The 23,811-nt window shown below is 37.7% G+C and overlaps 1 protein-coding gene across 1 annotated transcript; it reads left to right on the forward strand.

The window, feature by feature from the left end:
* Positions 1–763: 763 nt before the first annotated feature.
* Positions 764–21,912, forward strand: syt9a (synaptotagmin IXa). Its single transcript, XM_030160795.1, has 7 exons — positions 764–1,364; positions 7,267–7,762; positions 7,959–8,514; positions 16,167–16,287; positions 16,380–16,551; positions 16,717–16,846; positions 21,147–21,912. Exons 1-7 carry the CDS (start codon positions 1,217–1,219, stop codon positions 21,213–21,215), a joined length of 1,692 nt encoding a protein of 563 aa, XP_030016655.1. The 5' UTR covers positions 764–1,216; the 3' UTR covers positions 21,216–21,912.
* Positions 21,913–23,811: the final 1,899 nt, after the last annotated feature.

The following is a 23,811-nucleotide window of genomic DNA, read 5'->3' on the forward strand; positions in this document are numbered from 1 at the left end:
AAAATATGCAGGATACCAGCCCTCAAGGACCCGGATTGGACACCCCCGCATTAATTCTACCTGTTCTATGGTTATTTTGGAGGCTGCTCTTTAGGATAATACTTTAACTTTGCATTGCATAACAAGAAATGGACACTTAATGACTAAACCATATCAATACCAAAATGTGGGCTCTGGACTTCAATTGGATTAACATGTCTTTTATACTTTAAAACAAAAACTGGAGATTAGATTAGATTAGATTAGACTAGACTTTATTGATCCCACGATGAAATTCAATAGTCAATTCAGCAAGAGAATAAAGTGCAAGGAAACATGCATGCATAAAAATTGTGCAAAAGACAAACAATATAAAATTATATTAATAATAGCAAAACTCTAATGACTATATGCGTGACTAGGTTACATGACTATTATTTATGAATTTATGAATGTAGAATGTGATCCAGGGCTGTCTTTAGTTGCAGATATATGTACCATACAATGATCTGCGAAGGAGCTTGGATTTACATGTGCCACATCATATACAAAGATCATGAGAGACCCGGGATTCTTTTATATTGAAGAGGAACTGAAAAAAAAAAAAAATCATGCAATTCTCTGATTGGCTCCTCGTATTCACGTAAAACCTCACCAGGTTCAGCAGACCGGAGAAGAGTTCTGTGTTACAGGTAGTGCTCTTATAACCAACTCTTTCTGCTTATAGTAAAACGCTCCTCAAGTTTTTTTGTTTTTTTTTTTAGTTTTGTTTTTTTCCTGAGCCGGTTACTACTGCCTGAATACATGCAGACATTAGACGACAACGGGCTGTCTGATGTAAAGACTGACTGAGGCGAGAGTCCGGCTTTGAAGCGCGCACACATCAGCACCATGGACAGCGCACGGCGCCGCAGTGGCACTGCGTGGATTCAACCGGTGGCTTTCACCCAGAGCTGCAGAGTGGGGCTATTATCTGAGTAAATTTACACTAAGCTCTTTCTTTGACACACGTGGGGGAAGCTTTCTGGATCACTTGGACTACAGGTTTTTTTTTTTTTTTTTTTTTAATTCTTCTTTTCAACACAGTAGATCTCCGTCGGTTCGGTCGTTTAGGTAGGCGTGCCTCTGGATAAGTGCTTGACTCCAGAAACCGCGTTGAGCAGCGTAGTATAGGTAACTGTCAGAGTGGTGTGGTGGTGCATACGAGACCCTCCATTTATAAGGATGCTGGTGGGAAATGCCTGGAGACAGAGATGACGAGATTTGTCAAAAGGCACTTGAACTCCTGTCAGATCTTTGTTCGAAGGGGGAAGTGCAGAACGAAAACTGCCTGGATTTTATCTACTATTTCCGAGATCTTGCCAGGCCACGGTACACGGATTCAGGTAAGACATCATGTGCACGCTTGGCTTTCCTCGAATCCTTCATTAACATAAATTGAACTGAAAGAACATGTGACAAACCAAGTGATAATGCTCTACAGAACCGCCATATTTGGATATTTAGTAGGTTCTAATTTATTTGATCTCAATTAACCTACTAATTATCTAGTTTTTTTATGATGATGTTTATTTCTGCTCCTTCTTGGCTTTAGATTTCCAATATCTTAAATACTGATTATATCCAGTATGTAGCCTACATACACGTTAAGGTTAACGCTTCACAGGATTGTGTTGAATCAAACTTGTGCGTGCTGTCACCGACACTCATATCATGTGATGGGTTCATATATAGAGAGCTGGATGTGTGAGTTATACATTCTATTCAAGTCTCTGGACCTGTAGAGATAATCCACAGAAGTATCACACTTTTTTTCCCACTTCTCATCCGACATTTACTGTACCTTTACCTGAAATATTTGCTGAATTGGCATATTGAAGTTTGCAAAAAAAAAACTATGAAGATGCAAAAACGTGTTCAGTGAAAATATGTGTGATAACAGTCATGTGTCAACCAACACCCAACCAGTAACGTTCACTTGAATTTCGAGCTCACGTGAATCTAAATGACTGCGCATGTCATTGCATAGTTGTATTTAATTTTATTGTGTGAGGGCATTTCATCATTTTTTGGGATATTTTAGCAGGTCGCACCATTTTAAATTGAGTTCAGAATTTGGTTAAAGTTATAGTTAGGAGTATGCTTTTAGTTGTCTTGGTTAAATATAAGGTTATGCATATTCAGTGTCCTCACTAAGATACAGAGACCTAACTGCATGTGTGTATAGGAGGTGCTGAAAAATCTACAGGAAGATGATATGAAGGAGGAGGAGGCTCAGTAGCTGCAGTCCTCCACCTGCCTACTTCATTCATTCTGCTTCCATAAATTTTTTTGTATTCATTTTTTCTCCATATCAGAAAAAAACACACTCCTTTTCTGTTAGTGTCCATGCTTGCATTTCTCACATCTAACCTTCTCATCCCTTTATTTCTTCATATTTCCTGTATTCCCTAATCTCTCCGCTCTTTCCCCTCTCCCTCATTCATCATATTCTCTATTCCCTGTCTTGTCTCTTTGCCAGTGTACTGACAGCTGGGGGAAAAAAAAATTAAATTGCTACAGTATGTAGCGGGGAGTGTTATTTGACTTGGTTATAAAAATCAGTTCCAGGTTTGCTGGGCAAGTTTGAATGTACCATCCGTAATAGAATAAAACAGAAAGAAGGTTGTAAAAAGATCAGAAGGCTTGTCATAGGATCTAAGAATCAGGGTCAGCTACAGGGCAAAGCTGGCTTGGATTGAGGGGATACGTAATAATTTCCAATCTTTCCATTTATTTGTCTTTGTCATACTTTTGAAAGATATTAATTATGCCAATAAAATTAGTATAACATTGTTGGCAGATTTTTAGAGCACATACAAACCTTAATGTTAATCTGGGTACTAACCTGTCTATTTGTTTTGTCTTCTTGTGCTGAATGCAAAGCTGCAGAAAACTTGAATTTTCCTCGGGATTAATAAAGTATCTATCTATCTATCTATCTATCTATCTATCTATCTATCTATCTATCTATCTATCTATCTATCTATCTATCTATCTATCTATGGATAATGATGGTTATGAAGTTTCGGATAAAGCAGTAAAACCAAATGCAGTTGTGATCATAATCATTCAACACTTCTGAAACAGAGGCTGTCCTGTAAAATATTAGACATAGCCTATATCAGATTTAGGACCACATATGGAAGTGGCCCAGAACAGAATTGAAAATACCTTAAACTGTCATGAAGGAACACTTTTGGTGACATTATTCAGGAGTTCTTCTTACTTGGGCATCACAGTTATCTGGCTGCCAGCCAGTTCACTCTTTCCCAATAAATGCTCTACACATAACCTCCCATAAAACAATAAATGAAATGTTAATTGATATTCTGCTTGGCCAGTGTTCCCACCATAAGACAGAAATAGGTTGGTTGTTAGGAGGTGGAACTTCCAAACATTGCTTTTTCAGCACTTGCTGGCCTCCTACACTATTGCACCTTTGAAAGCCCTGTGCTCTAAAATTGGTCCACCATTTTTTGTTATGATGCAGTCTCCAAATCCTTCGAGATGTCTACAGATTCTTCTCCACCAGACAGCTCTCCGGCAGCTTGCCAAACTGTGAGCTCAATGTCCTCAGATGACAAGTCCCTCAAATTTTCCACATTATTCTCCCAAATCACACGTATTCTGGTATTCACAGAATTTTAGAGCACAGAGAGGACAGTTTGTCTGTGAGGAACACACACTGCGCCCACACAGAGCAAGTCTTGCTTAGGCAGTGATTCTGTCTTTGGAGTCACAGATTACCTATAATGTTGTGTATAATGAATCATGCAAAAATGGAACTGTAAAAGGTACAGCAGAATGTTATTGCAACTAGAACTAAATGGTTGCATCAAATATTGTCTCTTTTTTTTTGTCCATTTACTTTATAAGAGGAAAATATGCAGTTTTAACCCTTTATAGGGCATCCTCTGAAATTCAGCATTTCAATCGTAGTCTGTTGTTGGAAGACCTAACAAGACTTTAGTTCTTTTGTGAAATTTTTCAAAATGTTTTATTGTTGGCCATTGAGGTTACAATATTTGGTTCCTTACCCATAAGTAACCCCCCAAAAAAAAAAAAAATCCAAGAAATAGGCTATCTATTAAAAAAAACAAAACAAAAAAAAACATGTAAGGTGAAAGGATACATTTTAGAACATTAGAACACCACTTTTAGAACATTGGAACAACATAAGTGCAGATCCAGACACCTGTCAACATCCACATTCTCCTTTTGAACATCATTCCTTACATTAGTACCATTACTTCATGGTACCTAACAGAGCAGGTACACTCACTGTTCATGCAGAGCTGGACCTTGCAGACCCTGTAGACCACATTGGACCTGAGATTGTTGCCTCACTGTAACTGTTACTCTCACTATGTTGTAATGTGTGTGGAATTACAAAAAATAGTCATTTGCCCGCTATAGGGTTAAAGCCACCATTAGATGTCATTTTATCTTGGTAGTTTTTCCTTTATGCCACATGTGTAGTATAGCTTGCCAGTCTCTAATTTGTTTCATGAGGAACCCATTTGCATACAGTCATTTTAGTTGCACTCTAAAAGCATGTTTCTTCTCTGTTTCTTCTGTTTCTCACACATCATTCAGATGTAGAACGATCAAAAGCTTGAAAATGCATGCAGATTAGTTTGTAAATGGAGATGAGAAATACATTTAAGAATCCATGTGTGATGTTCAAGACTGTCTTTTAAGATACGGTGGATTAATCAGCACTCCTTTGCTTGTACTTTGCTTGTAACAAACTCACTGTGCATTAGCGTGGGCACACTAATAGCTTCACAAAACACTGTGGTCATATTAAACTCACATGCTGTCTGCCGTGCGACAAGAAAAGTGAAAAAATTTTGAGTTCTGAATAAATGTTTTTCAGGCCACTGCCAAGGGAGAGCTGTGCTTTTGGCATGACTTGCTCTTATTTTAGGCACTGTACCACTTTTCCAAATGAATTTAGACATACTTGCACAGGTTATTGTGCCAGCAGCAATTAAGGTCTAAGCTAAAAACATTGTTCTCTGACATGTTTTAAGCCACTGGTTAATTGGTAATTTGTGGAAGTCTATTTTCTCAGTCATCAAGAAGCAAAAACATATTACAATTACATGTTTTTGTTATTACCTAAATCTCTGTTTTTTGTTTTTATGATACAAATTGTTTCTTAATATGATGCCAATTACATTAAATTAACATTTTAACTGTATCATAATGGATTTCAGCAAAAAAAGGAGCATTGTCTAAAACAATTACTAGTGTGCTGAACAATGTGACAGCTGTTATTCAGGGAATCCAATCATGCTTCTGAAATGCATGGTGATCCTTTAAATCACTACACTGATTAAGGTAATAACACTTTCATATACTATAGTACATTTTATGGTTTTAATATGACTCTTTATAACCCATCCAATTATATATGACTATGTAGCGTGTAAACATGGATCGACATGAACACAAATCGCTTTTGTGTCTGTCTTTTTCCTGATAATAACCTGACCAAGGGAACAAATTAATGTATTTATGAGGCAGTTAATACATAGACTGTATCCTTGTCTTTCATACAATGAAGATAATTGTAAACATGGTCAGAATAAGAGCTGACTATCAAAAATTATCTTCCAAATATGGAGCTTACAATTCAGAAAAACATCTGCATTGGTTTTACTTCAACCTGATGTGAAGTATAATATTAACCACAAAGAAAATGTCTATTCTATTTCACCCTCTGTCAGATTTGTGAATTTCTGCTTAAGGTTAGATCTAATTAAGATGCAGTGTAAGGCCTTAAATTGCTCATGTGCAGACTTTGTTTTGGCAAAGATAACAGCCAGTCATGTTGCGAACTGCTTTCACTTCTGCTGTTATGTTGCTTGAATGACTACACAAATCATCTGACTTTAAAAAAAAAAAAAAAAAAATTCAAGCGTTATAATTAAAAAAGAGGGGGCACAACTGATAGAAATGTGTGCCCTTGATAAAAGCTAAATCATCAAACTAATAACTGAAATAGGGTCTGTCTTTATTCAAATGTGTCCTAAAGTACATACACTAATACAGTGATAAGTTCAAGAGTACACGGTTGTGGACCACCTCCCAACATTTATCTTAAAAAGCAGCCAGATAAAGAGAAGTGTATACAAGACCGGTGGAGTATGTGCCACAACAAACATTTACCTGTGTTTAAGTGATACAACTTTTTGAGTGTTCACAGTAGAGCAGAGAGTGAGGGTGGTCTTTACTTTTATGACCACAATTGAATTTCTCATTAGACACATGCTCCTCAATTATCATGTTATTATTATTATATCTGTCTGTCTTTTTTGTTTTAGTCTTTATGTTGCATTTTCAAAGACAGTGCATTCACCAAGTCCTTCAGAACACAGATGACTCAGAATCAGTAGATGCTTCACACCTCACCACCCTTTGCGTGGTGACTGGCACACCTTCCACTGCATGGTGTAAACAAATGCATTGTAGAATTATTCAGTGCCACCTTTACATGACAGACTAAAGGCTGATATTACTCTCCTAAAATGACTTTTCATCCAGTCCATAACTTCTTCAGCCTCAGACACGAACATGCGTTTCTAATCCATTTTTTAAACATTAGCAGCCAACCTACCTGTCTGTGGAAAATTAAATGTGTTTGGTGCACGCAAAAGCATTTTGCTGCTGTTTTGAACACTTTTATTTCACATTCCACTGCAGGGTTTATAGGTAATTGAATATATTTAGCTAATCCTGATTAATCTTTTCACAGGTTGTTTGTAACAACAAAGGAAAGAAAAAAATAATCCCACAGATAGCTGAAGCCCCCATAGGAGTATCATCATCCCAAAGACATTTTCCTAATGTGTCACCACAGGTGAAATGCAAAACCAGTTTTTTTGTCACTTACCATTGTTGTGTTTCACTTTACTCAAAAAATGAAAAAAAAGAAAAAAAAAATCCATATCCATAGGCTTTGCCACTTGTATTCTTTTTCCTCTGTTATTATGTGCTCAGTATATAATAGTTTGGTGAATGTGCATCATTGAAAGTCATGCAATATTAGTTACTTGCTAGCGGTTTAGAGAAATGTCTCTTCACAGCTGACTCAGCAACAGGTGTGTTGGACTTAGAAATGTCATCGTTTAATATATTTTCCACAGTGTGCAAGACAGTGTGCAGAAGAAGAAAAAGGCAAAGATTAGTCACTGTCATTCCTTCTTTCACATCTTTCTTTTCTTGTTACCTTCTCAGACATATCGGTGAGTCTGCTGTCTCTGGTAGTAACAGCATGTGGCTTGGCCCTGTTTGGGGTCTCCCTCTTTGTCTCCTGGAAACTCTGCTGGATACCATGGAGGGAGCGTGGGCTGTCCCCCACTATAAAGGAGGCTCATGGACACCTCAACCCCACCATGAGCCCCCTACCCTCGCAGCCTGCACCCAGGCAGCCAGTTTACACAGCGGTGGACCCCCCTGTACACAACCGCCGTGAATCATCCCACTGCTCAATTGCCAGAGAGCCCACTCCTGTGGCGTCTGTTGTGTCAGTGGAGGCTCCTATAACTCCTGTTTCACCTCCACCTGTGGTCAAGGCCACACCAGAGGCAGCTATGAAGATCAGTCACACATCTCCAGACATTCCACTGGACGCCCAGAGCAAAAGCCGAGAGAATGGGGTTCACACCAACCCTCGTATGCAGAGGCAGACCACTGAACCCTCATCAAATGGTCATTCCATGTCTGAAATTGGGTGAGTATGGCATTCTTATTCTGATTTATGTCATACTGTGCCTTTAATACTTCTTGTAAACCTTGTAGCTCTTGTTGTTCACCCTATATTTGTGGCTCTACTGCTGCAGACAAATTTCTCCATGTCTTTTCTGACTGAGCCTGTTGGTGCCGTCTTATGATAACTGTCTCTGATTCGTCTTTTCCTCTGTCCACAGACAAGGGTCCATTCGTAGACATATGAACCTGTCTAACCCAGACTTCAATGTGGCCCAGTTCCAAAGGCAGGATTCCCTCACTGGAATGGGACTGGGACTCGGTCGCCTCAAACCTGAACTCTACAAACAACGCTCACTTGAGGGAGACGAAGGCAGTCGAAGGGGTGGGGGCTGTGGTCGCCTTCATTTTATCCTCAAATTTGACTGTGACCTAGAACAATTAATAGTAAAGATCCACAAAGCTGAGGACCTCCCAGCCAAGGACTTCTCTGGTACCTCTGACCCTTATGTTAAGATCTACCTGCTGCCTGATCGCATGACCAAGCACCAAACCAAGGTGCACCGCAAGACGCTGAATCCTGTGTTTGATGAGGTCTTCCTGTTTCCTGTGGCATACTCTGAGCTTCCCACTCGAAAGCTGCACTTCAGTGTCTATGACTTCGACCGCTTTTCACGCCATGACATAATTGGCCAAGTGGTTGTAGACAACTTCCTCGATCTGGCAGATTTCCCCAGAGAGACAAAACTCTGCCGGGATATCCAGTATGTCTCCTCGGTAAGTAAGCAATTGATCAAAATAATGTTAAGTTCACCTAAATGCATCATGTTGTATTTAAAGTCTAAACAGCAAGTTTCTTTTCTCGTTACTTCACTGAAATCCTTCCACTTCCATGCTGTATCTGCAGAGTTTGACAATGCAATGATTTGTTTTTTTTATCTGCTGACTCATATCGTATATCACATGAAACATATCAGACACAAATTACTACTTAGTGCGGAGTATTTTTTATTAAGTCTTACAATGTTTGGGAAGGATCTTTAACTTTGTAGTGTACATCAACATAATATGCAAGAGAAGTTTTATTAACTCTGTCAGAATTGCTGCAGCGCCATTACAAGCCACATACTGGCACATATGAGTCCTTCATTTCAGCGTAATGTGTCTCATAATGACAGTATGAAGAGAACAATACGAATGAGTGCTTTTTTAACACACTGAGCTGACAGCTTTGAATAGACAACAGAGGAATTATTTTGTAGACAAGGGGAATAGGTCTCACTTTAAAAGCAAAGCAGCTTTCTTATGATGGCTTTGCTCTATCTTTCCATGCTAGTAAAATAAAATGTAACTGTATTCCGATCTTGAGTAAAGAATCTTATCAATAGTAGCTGGAACCTGGGGTGTTTTACAATCTGCTCATGAACATACAGTGTCTTTATTGACTTTTATGTCTTTCTAGGACATACTATAATTTATCTTCTCCATGTCCATACATGTTTTTTGCTTGTATCAGGCAAACCCAGAGTAGAGCTTTAATTAAAAATAAGCCATGCCAGATATCTGCGCTCTTTTGATTTAATACATCCGCCCACAGAATACTTATTCAGTCCTGTCATTGATGTCCGTTATCACTATTGCAGCCTGTTGACACAGGTGAAGGACAGAGAGACATTTCTAATCGAAAACACATTTACTGCATCTACCGCAGCTTATTTATATTCAGTGCCATATGGGACCACCCACTTTCCAAACAAATGTAAATGAAATGCAGAGACCACCTAAGGTCAACTGGATGAGCAGTTTAAGTCCGTTGCCATGTTCAATTACTCACCATGTTTGTGAATGTTAAGTGTATGTGTAAAAGCTAACGTGTGCATGAGAATCAGACTTTAGTATGAGGTACTTTTTTTGTTTTTACAGTATTTTATCACCTGGTGAACACCCTAGAGCTCTTTAACAGACTTTTTTCTACATGTTAAAGCAGGGGTGTCAACCTCATACAGCCCAATTTGACCCCAGAGCGGTAAAATAATAGCATTATAACTTAGAAATAATGACAACTCCAAATGTTTCTGTTTGTTTAGGGTAATAAAGTAACATTAGATTATGAAAATGTTAATATTTACAAAATAATATTTCACAAAAAAATATGAATAACCTGAAAAAAACATTAACAATCTGAAATTTCTTCAGAAAAATAAGTGCAATTTTATGAATATTATGCCTCAGTTTATCAATTACACATGTCCATTACAACTTATAGATGACAGCAGATCTACAAAGTTGGAAAACATTTAGTAACAGTCATAATATTGTTGAAATTTTAGAGTTTGGAATTTGGAGTTGTCATTGTTTGTAGGTTATTTTAGTGCTACAACCCGCTTGAGATCAAACAGGGCTGTATGTGGCCCTTGAACATCCTTAGCTGTTAACGACTCAGCCCACAGGCCAGATTGGAATCTTTGGCAGGTCGGTTTTGACCCACGGACCATGTGTTTGACACCCCTGGGTTAAAGAGATCTGCCAGTCTTCTGTGCCATTGACAATAACAGAGATATTTATGGCATAAGCTCCCAGTGACTGCTTCATTGACTTCCATTGACTCAGTGTGGGCTCTACCAGCTGTGAGGTGCGATTGATTTCATTCTTCATGGCATGCTTGAGTAACATTAATAAGACTGTCGCAACTGATCAATGCAGACAGTTTATTTTATCACAGGCGGACCAGAGATACAATATCAATAAGACACACATGTTCTCCAAAGAAAAGAGAAGAAGGGAGGTTAAAATTATCTAAATGTTGCAGATCAACAGGTTGGACAGTTTTGATTGTATGCCGTTATAGATATTTACAGATTACATTAAAGAAGGTGAACAATTTATATTCGTTTACCTTAAATTTTGCTTTCATCACAGAGCATCCTTTGGGTTTGGGTTGTACCCTGACTGTTGTGAACTAATTATAATACATTACACTCAGGTTTTTTTTCTTATGACTATATTTTACAAATGTAATTGGAGACAGAAAACTAAAGTAGTTCACTGTACAGAAAAAAGAGCTGGAAAGGATGATGTCACATGGATGAATTGTGTTTATGGATGTCTGTGTGTCTTTTTTTGTGTGTGAATCTAACAAGCAAAGTACCCTTTTCCTCTGTTGGTGTCCAGGTTTGTCTCCTGCAGCTTTTCCCCCACAGCATATGCAAATGAGTTGTCTGCACTGCAGCCATTTCAGTTTAATGAGCTTTGTACCTTAGCAATAGGAATTTGAGTGACTTACTGATCCAGCTGTCAGTCCAGGATAAATATAGCCTCCTCTGTTATGTGATGTAAAACAAGAGAAACTGTTGTTAACCCTTTTATGTTTGTGTCTAACATGAGTGAGCTACATAGTTAATGTTCGTATTCTTTTTGATACTGTCTCATGTTCATTCAGTATTAGTACTCCATTGTGTATTATCTTTGGTGCAAGAGTTTGGTTGTAACTGCCAGATGGTAGTCTTGTTTCACAAGAGCAGAAATATATCTGAAAGGCTAATTTGTAGTGGTAATTTAGTATCAGTGTATTGTTATCCAGAATCTTATACTAATAGTAATAGTAAGTAATTCTACTACTACTACAACTACTACTACTACTACTACTACTACTACTACTGATCTACTAGGATCCCAATTTGCGTGTACCAATTTGTGGTCATTTACTAAGTTTGCCTGTGCAAATCACAACAGGTGCAAAGTCTTGGAGACCGCTCTATTTAAATGAGGATTTTGCTTGTGCTACTGCTTGTCATCATGGAGACAATCCACTGGAAAAACTGCTCTGGGATACGCCAGCACTAATGGCAATTGTACTGGAATGATCCAGACGCACAGAAATGTAATGTTGCGAGGAGTTTAGTCATAGAAAGTATTACATGACTCCTCCTTGTGACTGGTCCTAAATCATCCCCTAGTTCATCTAGAAGTTCTAAAATGGCATTGCTGGGCAGCAGTGTCGGATTTAAAGGTGGGAGGTCCGTGGGGGTTGAATAACTGCCAGGCGCACATAATTTTGTCACATTGTAGCCTAATGTCAGTGCTTATTTTTAAATCACAATCAAAAGTGTTCACACAAGGGGAAAAATGCATTCTCTGTGTCTTGTTCCATCATTTCCATGCCTCCTTCTTGTGACAACAACCGCAGTCACGTGTCCGCAATTACACATACAAACCGTTTGCACCTCCCTTTGAGATGTGTTAAATATAGACACAGTTTCTATGAGCAAAATTGCTTTCGAGTTTGATAAATCACTTTGCGTGTGCTAAATTTATATATTTACATTTTCTCCTCCCAGCACACACACAATTGCGTGCAAACGCCCCATATTGCATATTCATTGCGGCAAAAGTACTAACTGGATGCAGATGCACTACTTTGCACCTTTGAAAGATGCAACCCTTAGTGTTCACTGTTAGTAAATCAGTTAGTATATTTTTTTGCATGTGCAATGAGTTTGCACACGTTTTTATACACGCAAACCTTTAGTAGATCCGGCTTGTTATATACATATATGAAACAAATGTATTGAATTCAGAAAAGTTCTCCCACTGTAGCCAGGTTTACAATATAAAACATTAGCAACAATATGAATGTGACTGTGACATTCAGGCACTTTCACATCACCATAAACCTAATATTTTAGCAAATAATATTATAATTCTATATTATTTCCGGGTTATCTTTTCTGTGGTTGTGAGTTGTGTTCTATACAGTCAGTTGAACTGTTGTGTTCAATACTGGACAAGCAACCTGGCTGTAGTCAGTGTACTGAAGTCCGATGCAGTTTAATAAACATGATATTATATAAAAATAAATAAATAAATGAAATAAGTAGATACTCATCAAAGTCGCATCTCCCTGCCCACTTGCAATGAGGACACTTAGAAAGTATTCATAGTGTCCAAAGATAATGGGGCATTCCGAATGAGAAATAAAGCAATAATGAAGCAGTCTGTCAGGCAGCTAGACAAATGAGGCGGCCAACTGGGCTGCTTAACAATGCCAAAACTCCCTGGAATGATAGTATATCTCACTTTGTGCAGTTAAGGTGGCACGGCATGGGCGCTGTACAGTCCTTGGTTCATATATGTTCTTACTACAACTACTAAAGGATTGCACAGTAAAGTAATGCCAGCCAATGGTTTGATGCACACGATCCAACACACGGCTCACAGAAGACCATTAACAGCTTCTTACATATGGGGTATAAAAATACAGGCTGGCTGAGTGTGTCTTCTTTCTTTTTCTGCTTTATTTTGTGTCACTTTTTCTCTCTCTGTCTCTAAAATCAACTATAATGACTCTTACACATTTGTTTCAAACATAAAATAGCATAATACTACTTTACCAAAATAGGCAGTAAGTCTAATATGTCTAGTATTTATTAAGAATATTACCTCTAACTACAAGTAGGGCAAGAAACAGGAGATTTCCACAGCTGCAAGGTGTTTTTTATTCCTCTTACAAGGATAAATAAATAAATAAATAAATAAATAAATAAATAAATAAATAAATAAATAAATAAATAAATAAATAAACATAAAATATTATGTATTGTTTTATTACTTTTAAAACTCACCAGCAGGTTTATCAATGGTTTGTCGTTTCTGCATAACTTCAGTAAATGCCAAAACAGAATTTTAGAGTCCTGCATAGCTATAGATATCTTTTGTAGCTGACATGATAACAGTGTGATGCATTTAAAGTGACTACATACTGTATTTGTCCTGTTTTTATAGTCTGTGAACATTCAACATAAATCAAACACTGCAACAACCTGTGACTAATCTACTCTTTTAAGTTCAGTAACTCTCTGTGTAGTGTCAAGAAATTAATTAATATCACTAAGCTTCATTTCTCAGTTGGTGTTTAATCTAGCATAAGTCTGGCATTTACAGGTCTGTATTAGCAGAAAATTAGAAAGCCAGTCTGCTGGTACCCAGAGAAAGGACAATGTAGATGCAATAGTTCTGTCCATGTGTTCACTACTTGGAGAATATTTGTACTTTTGTCCAGTGGTGTAGTGGTCCCTGGAGAAGTGGCTATACTCTAAATTTTTGCCCTTTTTTATCCTTTTTTAAGTAGGCCAGAAAAATGCTGCTACAGAAACAGTGACTACTCTATTTAGTTTACCCAAAAATCCATCAGTAGTATTTGCTCACTATCATAAAATTATCATGACTTGATCAGGAGCAGTTTGTAGGTATTACTGGTCACATAAGCAGCTGCAGGAATGTAAATGTATTCAACATGAGGCAAACATAGGATAACGTTAGCCTTTCATAACGTTAGCCTACTCGCATAGTTGAACTATTGGTGACAAAATCTCTTCTCTAAATGTGCAGTCATGTGGCCAGTAGTTTAAAACAGTGACTCATTCTGAAACCACCATAAAACTTACCTCAGAATTATGTATTCCATGAAAGTAGGTTGTCTCGACATGTGTCACTCATTTGAAGGATGTTTATTCTGCCTTTCTTGTTCACATTTACAATAATCGCACATCCTTCAATGAGATGCGCAGTAACCTGTCAATCAACTGGGGTGACACTGGCACCTGAGGTGTCCCATCAGGTTCCAGAGGTGGCCAGTGCTAAGCAGAGCCCTGGTTCTGGTACTAAGTTGGCAATATTTTCCTCAGCATGACCCGCCCTACTCTGGCTCTGATTGGCTCATCAGTCCTCATGCCTAAAGTTAACCAATCTAATCAGTGAATGTACCAAGTACTAGCCAATTAGAGGCAGTGGGGTGGGTCATGGCTTCACCATCCTAGGGGAAAACATGGGCAGTTTGGCTCAAAGACTACTGAATGGTGCACATTAGGGGGATCTAGAAGTGCAATGAGTGAAAAATAAGTGGGTATAGGCCATATACTACTGTATACCCTGGACTACACCACTGCTTTTGTCTCTTGGAATCACCATATTTATAGGGTTAAGGTTACAGAAGGTTTGGCTGAAAGTGAGGTCCAAAATTTCCTCTTCTATATTGTTGCCAATAAATTTGGAATAATTTTGTTTTTATGCACATTCCTCTTATTATTCCTATTTATACACATCAGTTACACTTTGTCTATCAAGAATAAACCACATTGTCACAAAAATTTCATGAGAAGAGGGAAAATATTTTGAGCTACAGCATCATTTCTCTTTCTGTCTCTGTCATACACAAACACACCTTAACAGACTTTTTTTTTTCTTACATCAAAGAGGATGTGAAACATAATGCATCTAATGTACCAGGGCCCATTTGTTAAAATCACTCTACAGAGAACTGCAGGATTATCATTATGTTGTAATTGCCAGTTGTCCATATGGTTTGTTCAGTGCCAGATTTGGCTTGTTTTCCATAGCAAGAGTAGCAGATTGTGTTTGGTTGAAGAACGTGTGTTGTTTCTCTCATTTTCATAATAACTGCATCACAATAAAAAGATATAAATTGTAGATGTATTAAACTTACTTGATTGTTGTTGCTTGTACAGTGGATTTTTGTCACACTGGAATACATTTGCAGCCTTGCTCACACTTATAAGCACAGATACTGACATGAATGTAATACATTCAGATACAGATCACACACACAAGACCACAAGGGGACCTTTGTGCATGATAATTCTAACAAATGATGAGAGAGAGAGTGTGTGAATTAAAAACAGACAACCCACAGGGAGTCTTAGTACACTACGATGAATTCCCAAATAGAATACAAGACAACGCGTAACTAACATCTGCTGTAAATGAAACCTCACATGCCACTGAGCAGATAACCAATGCATGTACATGTCTAATTTAAATGTAAAATATGTGTTCTGTCAACCCAGCATTTAGCATATATGTACATGTTTAACAAACACTTGGTCATGCTTTGTTAATTACAAAGACGTCTTAGACAGCAATTGTTTTTACCAATAATACTTAATGAAGCAATTCCTCAAAGGTAATGCATACAGGCTCACTTACTGATTAAATTAAGGTTTCATTCTTTATAGGCAAAATTTAATAGACCAAGTATCGCTCATGCCAAGAAAAACCTTCCTGAAATGCCAGTTTAACATGTGAGGGATTCTGATGTAGGAGTTGTTGTCTACACCAGACACGTTTGTGTGCTTTTCTGGTTCTCACTTCTTTAGTGGAGTTATTTTAGGAGCAAGTGATAAGTAGCTTCTGCCTTTCCAAAGCTGAGCAGAAGTCTCCATATCAGGTGGAATTAGCTTTTGCAGCAGCAGGATAATAGAAGAATTGATCAGTACCTTAACTGACAATCAGGTGTAAATATTCTATACAATCGGCCTGAAAATAATTAAAAACATTTGGTAGGAGGCAGGTTTGTCTCACTACTCAGTTAGCTCAATTTTTATTTAATGCTTGTGTTTGATTGTGTCTTTCAGGATAATGTGGATCTCGGGGATCTGATGTTTTCCCTCTGTTACCTTCCTACCGCGGGTAGATTGACCATTACAATGATAAAGGCGCGCAATCTCAAGGCCATGGATATCACTGGAGCATCTGGTAATTAAAAAGGGCATACATGTAAGCACTGAATTTCATGGATGTACTGTTTGACAGTAAGCATTTTCCCATCCTGTGTCTCATTGTCATAGATCCGTATGTGAAGGTTTCTCTAATGTGCGATGGTCGGAGATTGAAGAAGAGGAAGACATCGACGAAAAGGAATACTTTGAATCCCATCTATAATGAGGCCATTGTGTTTGATGTCCCTCCAGAAAACATCGAACAGATCAGCCTCCTGATTGCAGTGATGGACTATGACCGGTTAAGATCTTTTTCTATTCTACATAGCATTAAATATGCAGTATTTAGCACTGTCTATTACTGTTATTATAGCATTTTTTTCCCACTCTTGAGAACGAAGGCATCTTTATTTTATTTTAAGGTTACAGAGTATTTGATGTCTTTCTCTCTCTGTTGCACACACAGTGTAGGCCATAATGAGGTCATTGGAGTGTGTCGAGTCGGCAACGATGCAGACAACCTTGGTCGAAACCACTGGAGTGAAATGCTCACATATCCTCGAAAACCTGTCGCCCACTGGCATCCCCTTGTTGAGGTGAGAACTTTAATGTGATGGTATGCGTGTTGATGCAGGCATGACAAGATTCTCCTAAACAAAAAAAATTCTTTGCATCAAATATTGTCACATTGATTTTAGTTCCCAGGCAGGAATATTTTCCAAGGATAACTGAAGGTAAAAGCATTCATTTGTCTAATTATAATATGCTATTTTCAAACTCTCAGACTTCAAGGTCCACTTTATTATTATTTATTATTTCAGTCAAGAGATTTGTTGCTAAATTTGCATATTTGCGTCTATTTAGAGTCAAGCATTTTGCATTTACTGTATCAGAGTGTGTTTGTAGAAACAAACAAGTGGTGCCAGGCAAGGGAGTAGGTTTGATTCTGACATTGGTGGGGACACAAAAGTGCTCCAAGGCAGCACTCCTGAAAGTTGATGCTTTTTTGCATTTGCAATCATAATTTCACGTCATGTAGAGCTGATCAAACAAGCAAACAATCATAGTTAGTCGGTTCTAGCCATTTTGGCACCCTAGGCGACATATGAATTGAGTCCCCCCCCCCCTTAAAAAACACACACATGCACACAAACATACACACATACATATGGGGGGGGGGGGGGCACGAAGAGGAGATACATGAAGAATGAGAGGAGATGCACAAAGCAGCCAGCAGTAAACCACATAGAAACATATATAAACCACATAGAAACATATATCAAACAGCCAACTAGCAGTAAACCATATATAAACATAAATACATCAGATAGAAACATATATAAGCCAGATAGAAACATATATAAACCACATAGAAACATATATAAACCAGATAGAAACATATATAAACCACATAGAAACATATATAAACCAGATAGAAACATATATAAAGCACATAGAAACATATACCAAACAGCCAACTAGCAGTAAACCATATAGAAACATAAAAAAAATCAGAAAGAAACATATATAAACCATATAGAAACATATATAAACCAGATAGAAACATATATAAACCACATAGAAACATATATAAATCAGATAGAAACATATATAAATCAGATAGAAACATATATAAACCTCATAGAAACATATAGGCACGCACGCATCCAGGCAAACAGACACATGTCCAAATGTAAATGTAAATGACACCTCTGATGTTCAAATCCGTCTAGCTGACATGACCCAGGCAGAACAAATGCATACATGTTGACAAGTTACGCTAAGCGGTTGGAGATACAAACTGCTGGTCCAACTTTTTTTTTTTCCCTGTCCTGTCCAACTAGTGGATAACTGTAGCTTTTCCAAGTAGATGGAGTAACAGTGGGGACGGCCAATCACGTGTACGATAGCAAAACCGCAGAGCCAATCGGAGTGTGATAAATAGGTTAGAGGCGGGACTTCTAGCAGAGGCCGACTATTAACCCTTTGTGTGCCATAATCATTGACTAAACACTACGGACAGCGGTTGTATTGGTAGAGACAACACAGTAGTAGCTGGATATTGGTAGGGACGTGTCCCTGGTGTCCCTACGCAATTCTACACCCCTGGTGCCAGGCACAACAAACCCCACCCCTTGTACGTATTGTAGCTTATTTTGGCATCGATCCAGCTGATGTCATCATGTCTATGTGTGTGGTGATGTCAGCATATCAATTGCCTCTATATTTATGCCAAGTTTGAAGTAAATTGAAATAAAAATTTATGTTTTTCATAGACCTTTGAAATTTCGCCCATTCTAAGTAAATGGGAGAATAAAAAGAATTTAAAAATTCCTAAAAAAATTGAGCTTTGACCTACTTTTCCCAAAATATAACCACATCTATTCTGGGTCACTGGCAATCTATAAACCCAATTTGGTATGAATTCAATTAACCCTTTCATGCATGAATTTTGAGGACCTTAGTTAAGATTTTTTCCTGAGTGTTTTATTACTCTTTAGGCATGAAAAAAACAATGTGATTGAAATTTTTTAATAAACCGATTTTTAATGGAGTTACAAAAACTTCCACTCAGCTGGATGCCATGCGTTTAAGTTGTAATAATGGCCGATAAAGTAATAAATTTGCCATTTTTAAAATGTAATAAGTCAGTAACTAAATAAAAGTTCTGAACCAATAATATATTAACTTTTGGCCAATTTCATGATAAGTTATCACGTTATTGGCTGGTTATTGAGAGAGAGAGAGAGGGAGAGAGAAATTTTATCACAGTTATATCTAATAAATGAAACTTAATACAGTGATATTAATCTATTATTACGTTATTAGCTCAGTTATTACATTTGCAAAGAATTTTTTTTTTACCAGGCCAATAACACAATAAGTTATTACGATATTGGTCAAAAGTTATTACACTATCGGTTCAGAATTTTATTACGTTATTGGCCTATTACAGTTTAAAAATGGCAAATTTATTACGTTGTTGGTCGTTATTACGTTATCGGCTTCTACAAGCAAAGAAACATGTATTTAAAATGCAATATCAAAAAGTGATAAACTGTGTGAAAACTACGGAATACATTTTTTTAATGCAGCCAATCTGATGTTTTCTCACATTTTATTATACTCTAATACTAGTTATTATTCACTTCATGGAGATAATATGCAAAAAAATGTTTTGTTTAAGAAAACTGTTAATTACAGTCTAATCACAACTAGCACTACACAACTACACTCAAACATGTTACCACAGATCAGGTTTATCAAGAACAGCGCAGTTACAGTAGTGGTATGAATGTGTGTGTGGATGGTGCATAAGTCTCCACTGTGTCGGCTGATGTGGAACTAAAACAATAAATCCCATGAATATATATGAGAACAGCTGTACAGTAGAATAACTTTCCACTGGAGTGACCACTATGCATGAAAGGGTTAATAGTTTTGCAGCTAGAGTGTTAAACAAACAATCCAAAAACAATACCCCTTGCCTCTCTTTCAGGGGGGTGGGGTAATAAGCTCTATTTATCTTCGTTTTAGTGGGATAGGACTACTGACATTAATTCATAACGAAAAAGCTTTAAAAGAACCCACTAGTTTATTTGCAAAAGCAACATTGTATTGATAAGGTCACAGACTCCATCAATATAAATCCAAAGGCAGTTAAGTTTATCGCCCCTCATGTATTAAAGCACAGTCAGGTTCATTAGTATTCACTGTCACAGAAGTGCACTGTTAAAATCACACTATCAAAGGGTTTTTCCACCAGTAGAAATGAAAACAGTTGAAAATACTGTATATACCTGAATCTGACGGATGAAGTAAAACCTGCTGCCAAAAAGATTCAGCGATCTTAACGTGTCAATGTCCAACACCTAGTGCAAAACTGCAGCTTTTTTTTTTTTTTTTCTTCTTCTCGGACTAATCCATTTAAGTCTAGAGCTGTCTTGGTATTGAATTTCATACAGAACAGACTTTGTTGAATGTGTGCCAGTTCACTTCTATCCCTCATCTTCTGGGACAAAGGCAGGAGAGATAAAGTATATAAGAACACAAAGCTCTGATGTGATTCACCTGAGACATGTGGGGATGCGTGTGTTTCCTACAGAATGCCGACGTGCACTCTGTGGGAAGTTCACACATTTAATATAGGTTAGATGAAATAAGTACAATTACATAAAAAAAAAAGACTTTCCAGAAAACAGTGGAGAAGCAGAGAGCTATACAAGTGTTATTCTGACAGTAGAGATGAGGAAATCATGTTGTGAAGTGGAAGGATGATATCTGTAACCTGTACACCTATAGCCTGGAATAATGGCTTCACTGTTCCTATTTGTGTTGTAACTACAAACACAAAAGGCCAGGGAGAGTCAGAGGAACCTGGAAATTGAACTTTTGGATGCTTTTTTGAAGAACTGTTATGTACTTTCAAATCTTCACAGAAACCTCAAGACATCTGAATCGAAGTCCTGTCTTCCTCGACCTTCCATCCTGTCATTACCCCACAAACTGCAAAGTGCATTCGGTATAGAAGCAATAGAGCCCAAAACACAGTGTTGCTTACATCTTTGTTTGCCAAGTAAGCCGTGTTGTCTGAAAATGTTCTCATCATTTTTGCTTGCATTTGGCAAACAAAGCAATCACAAAAACATAATCAATTCCAATATGAACACACAAATAGACTAACCTCGCAAAATTCAACAACGAAATGGAAGGCGGTCGCATTTTTATTTCACTGCCCGATTATAACTCTGTAGGTGGCGGTTAAATTTGCTTGAGGCATTCAGGACAGTCTCATTTTGTGAATTTGGCGATCACACGGTTTAATTGAACATTTGTTTGAGGATGCATGCAACAAATTGAAAGGGTTTAACATTGTTTCTGGCTTGTCCTTTGCAGTACCAGGGAACCACAGGTAGCAGCCAGGGAGGATCCTGCAATTCCCTGAAGACGCCGCCTTCTCCCTAGCCTTGAGCATCAATTTGCAAAAGGTCACCAATCAACCTGAAGCCTCGGCTGTACCTTTGGACAGTGGTGCTGCCGAGCACTGCTGACTTATGATTCTAAAAGAAGAACGCAGACATCCACACAAGCTACGACGGAGAAAAAAAAAAAAAAGAAACTGTCTCTGCTCAGTTGGATCAGTTGCATGTTGAATGGCCGCAAAGATGGATGTTTTCTTTTCTAACAATGTTTCTTTAAGAAAAACGACAGGCATATGCAGACATTTTAAGTCTTTGCTATTCCTGGGTTTATACAGTTTTTGTTTTTTACATAGTCTTGTTAATTGTTTTAAAGAGGTGAGTCTGTATTAACACGATGTACTTAGAACCAGTTGAACTGCCATACTGTTTTTAATTTGGTAGTGAATTGGTGCATGAGGTCATGGTTTGGATATCTTCTTGTTCGTTTGTTTGTGTTTTTTTGTTTTTTTTATATTTTATTTTTTCTGGGAATAAGATGTGTTGTTTTGTCGGTTGATATGCAGTGAATTTCTAGACAAAGTACCTGTAAGGAAATATGTTAAATGTTAGAAATAAATATTATTCCATTAAAAAAAACAAACAAAAAAAAAACAACCACTGTTGGTCTTTGCCAATTTAGTTTTTGTGTGCAATGTAATTGTGCGATACAGTTATTTTTCTGTACTTTTTTTGGTAAACTTCCCTTCCCTTTCCTCATGAATCATAATAAAAAGAACCCACTGTCAGACTTTTGAAATTATAAAACAACCAGAACAAGCCAGTCAAGTAATAATACAAAAAAAAAAAAATTATCTGTAAGGAAGGTGTAATTTATTGGTAGCATTTCAAATTTATTTTTAGTGGTAAAGATTAGTGTATTAGAAGTGCATTCAATAAAAAGGCAGCCAAGTGGATTTTTGAAAGTGGCAAGAAAGGCTGCTTGTGTAAGCAGATTATGTATGCCTGGAGGCACAGCTAACAAATGAACCTTTGCCAAATTAACAACTTCTCTAACGCAGATAAAAAAAACATCTTGGAAATACATAATCAGAGCATACATTTGCAATGATTTCCCTTGCACTGAGTAGTCAGTTAAATTCAGAAAATATTGTATACACGGCCCCTTTTATGACCCTGTTTTGCATGTTGCACATCAGCACATGGTTGGATGTTCACTCAGAAATGTGCCTGGAATTTATCTGGCTTTAGGAGAAAAGAAAAACAACCCCATTTGCCCTTATTTGAAACAGTCCCCCTCGTACTCATTTCTCACTCCATTTATTTAAATGGCTTAAGACTAACACTTTACTCTCTACTGTGCCTATACTGATGTTGCATTTAGGCTTCTACTGTTCTATTTGCCTTGTGTGTTGGTGAAATCCCAGCCCTGGCGGTGAGTGGAAGTTACAATAAAATTTGTAACTGCAATATAATGTCCTTCATTTATTTTTACATGCACAGTTTATATCCTTCAGACTGCAGGCTTGAGAGTGTTTCAGTGTAGATTCCTTTCCAGTCCTATTTTCCAAAACGTCTGTGTGACCGCTCAACTGTCAGTCTCATTGATGAGTAATCTGAGTCAGGTTTTCATGAAGACTGCTTTCTCTGGCTGGTTTGATGTTGTAGGACCGCAGATGAATAATGCAGGGTGCGAAAGTCAGGGGTCTCTTGGTACTGTCATAACAGCAGTCCTCTATTTCTGCCATGTGGCTAACAACATGACCTTATCCTGTTCTCTCTCGATTATACCTCAGCCCATATGTGGATCATGATGGTATATCATCCAACAGAGAGGAATAGAAAGGGTGGGTGTGGGTTGTCATTGCAGAGACAGAGGTGTGTGGGTTGCTTGTTAAGGTCTTGTTAGTGGGTGCTGAGTATGACACATTTCTAGTAGGCTGCAATACTCTGATCCAGTTAGGCTGGCGGTAACTAGGAGCACTCCTCTCACACATATTACTAGGTAATAATCATCTGTTCGACATTTGTTCCATATGGGTCAACACTGTGACACCTATAAGTTCTCACATACTACAACTTATAACTTTTTAACATTTTCACATCATGTATGCACCCTCAACTGGACCTATGGACTTAATTTAAGATCACATGCATCATACTGATCCTGTTGGCAGTGGAACAAAGGATGGGATGGAGACAGGATGTTAATACCACTAGGACTTCTAAGAAGCAACTGGGTTTCAGGATTATGTATAATCTACTAACACATGGACACCAAATACATTTTCCCCTGTGGAAGTTGGCAAGCAGGGATACATATGTGACGAGCCAAAATCCTAAACAAAATAAGAATATAACAAGATTAAGTTTGTAACTTGCCAGATCTCTAGGGTAATGAAAAACATATAGCATACCGCTGATGTTAATGGTATCGAAGTACTGCTACAACAACTGTGACTTCCCTCTCTTATTAAAGGTACCTTTTAACTGAATAAGGTGTTTAGTGTGCTGGCATGTGTTAGTGGTATAATTAGTTGAACATCTGTTTTTATCTCAGTTTCTGACCCTAATCCTTTTATCTGATCACAGTTATGTTACTGCTTTGTGATTAATTTGGAAAGACAGAGAGAGAAAAAAGA

Source organism: Sphaeramia orbicularis, chromosome 3 (assembly GCF_902148855.1).
Source record: "Sphaeramia orbicularis chromosome 3, fSphaOr1.1, whole genome shotgun sequence".
NCBI classification, from domain to species: Eukaryota; Metazoa; Chordata; class Actinopteri; order Kurtiformes; family Apogonidae; genus Sphaeramia; species Sphaeramia orbicularis.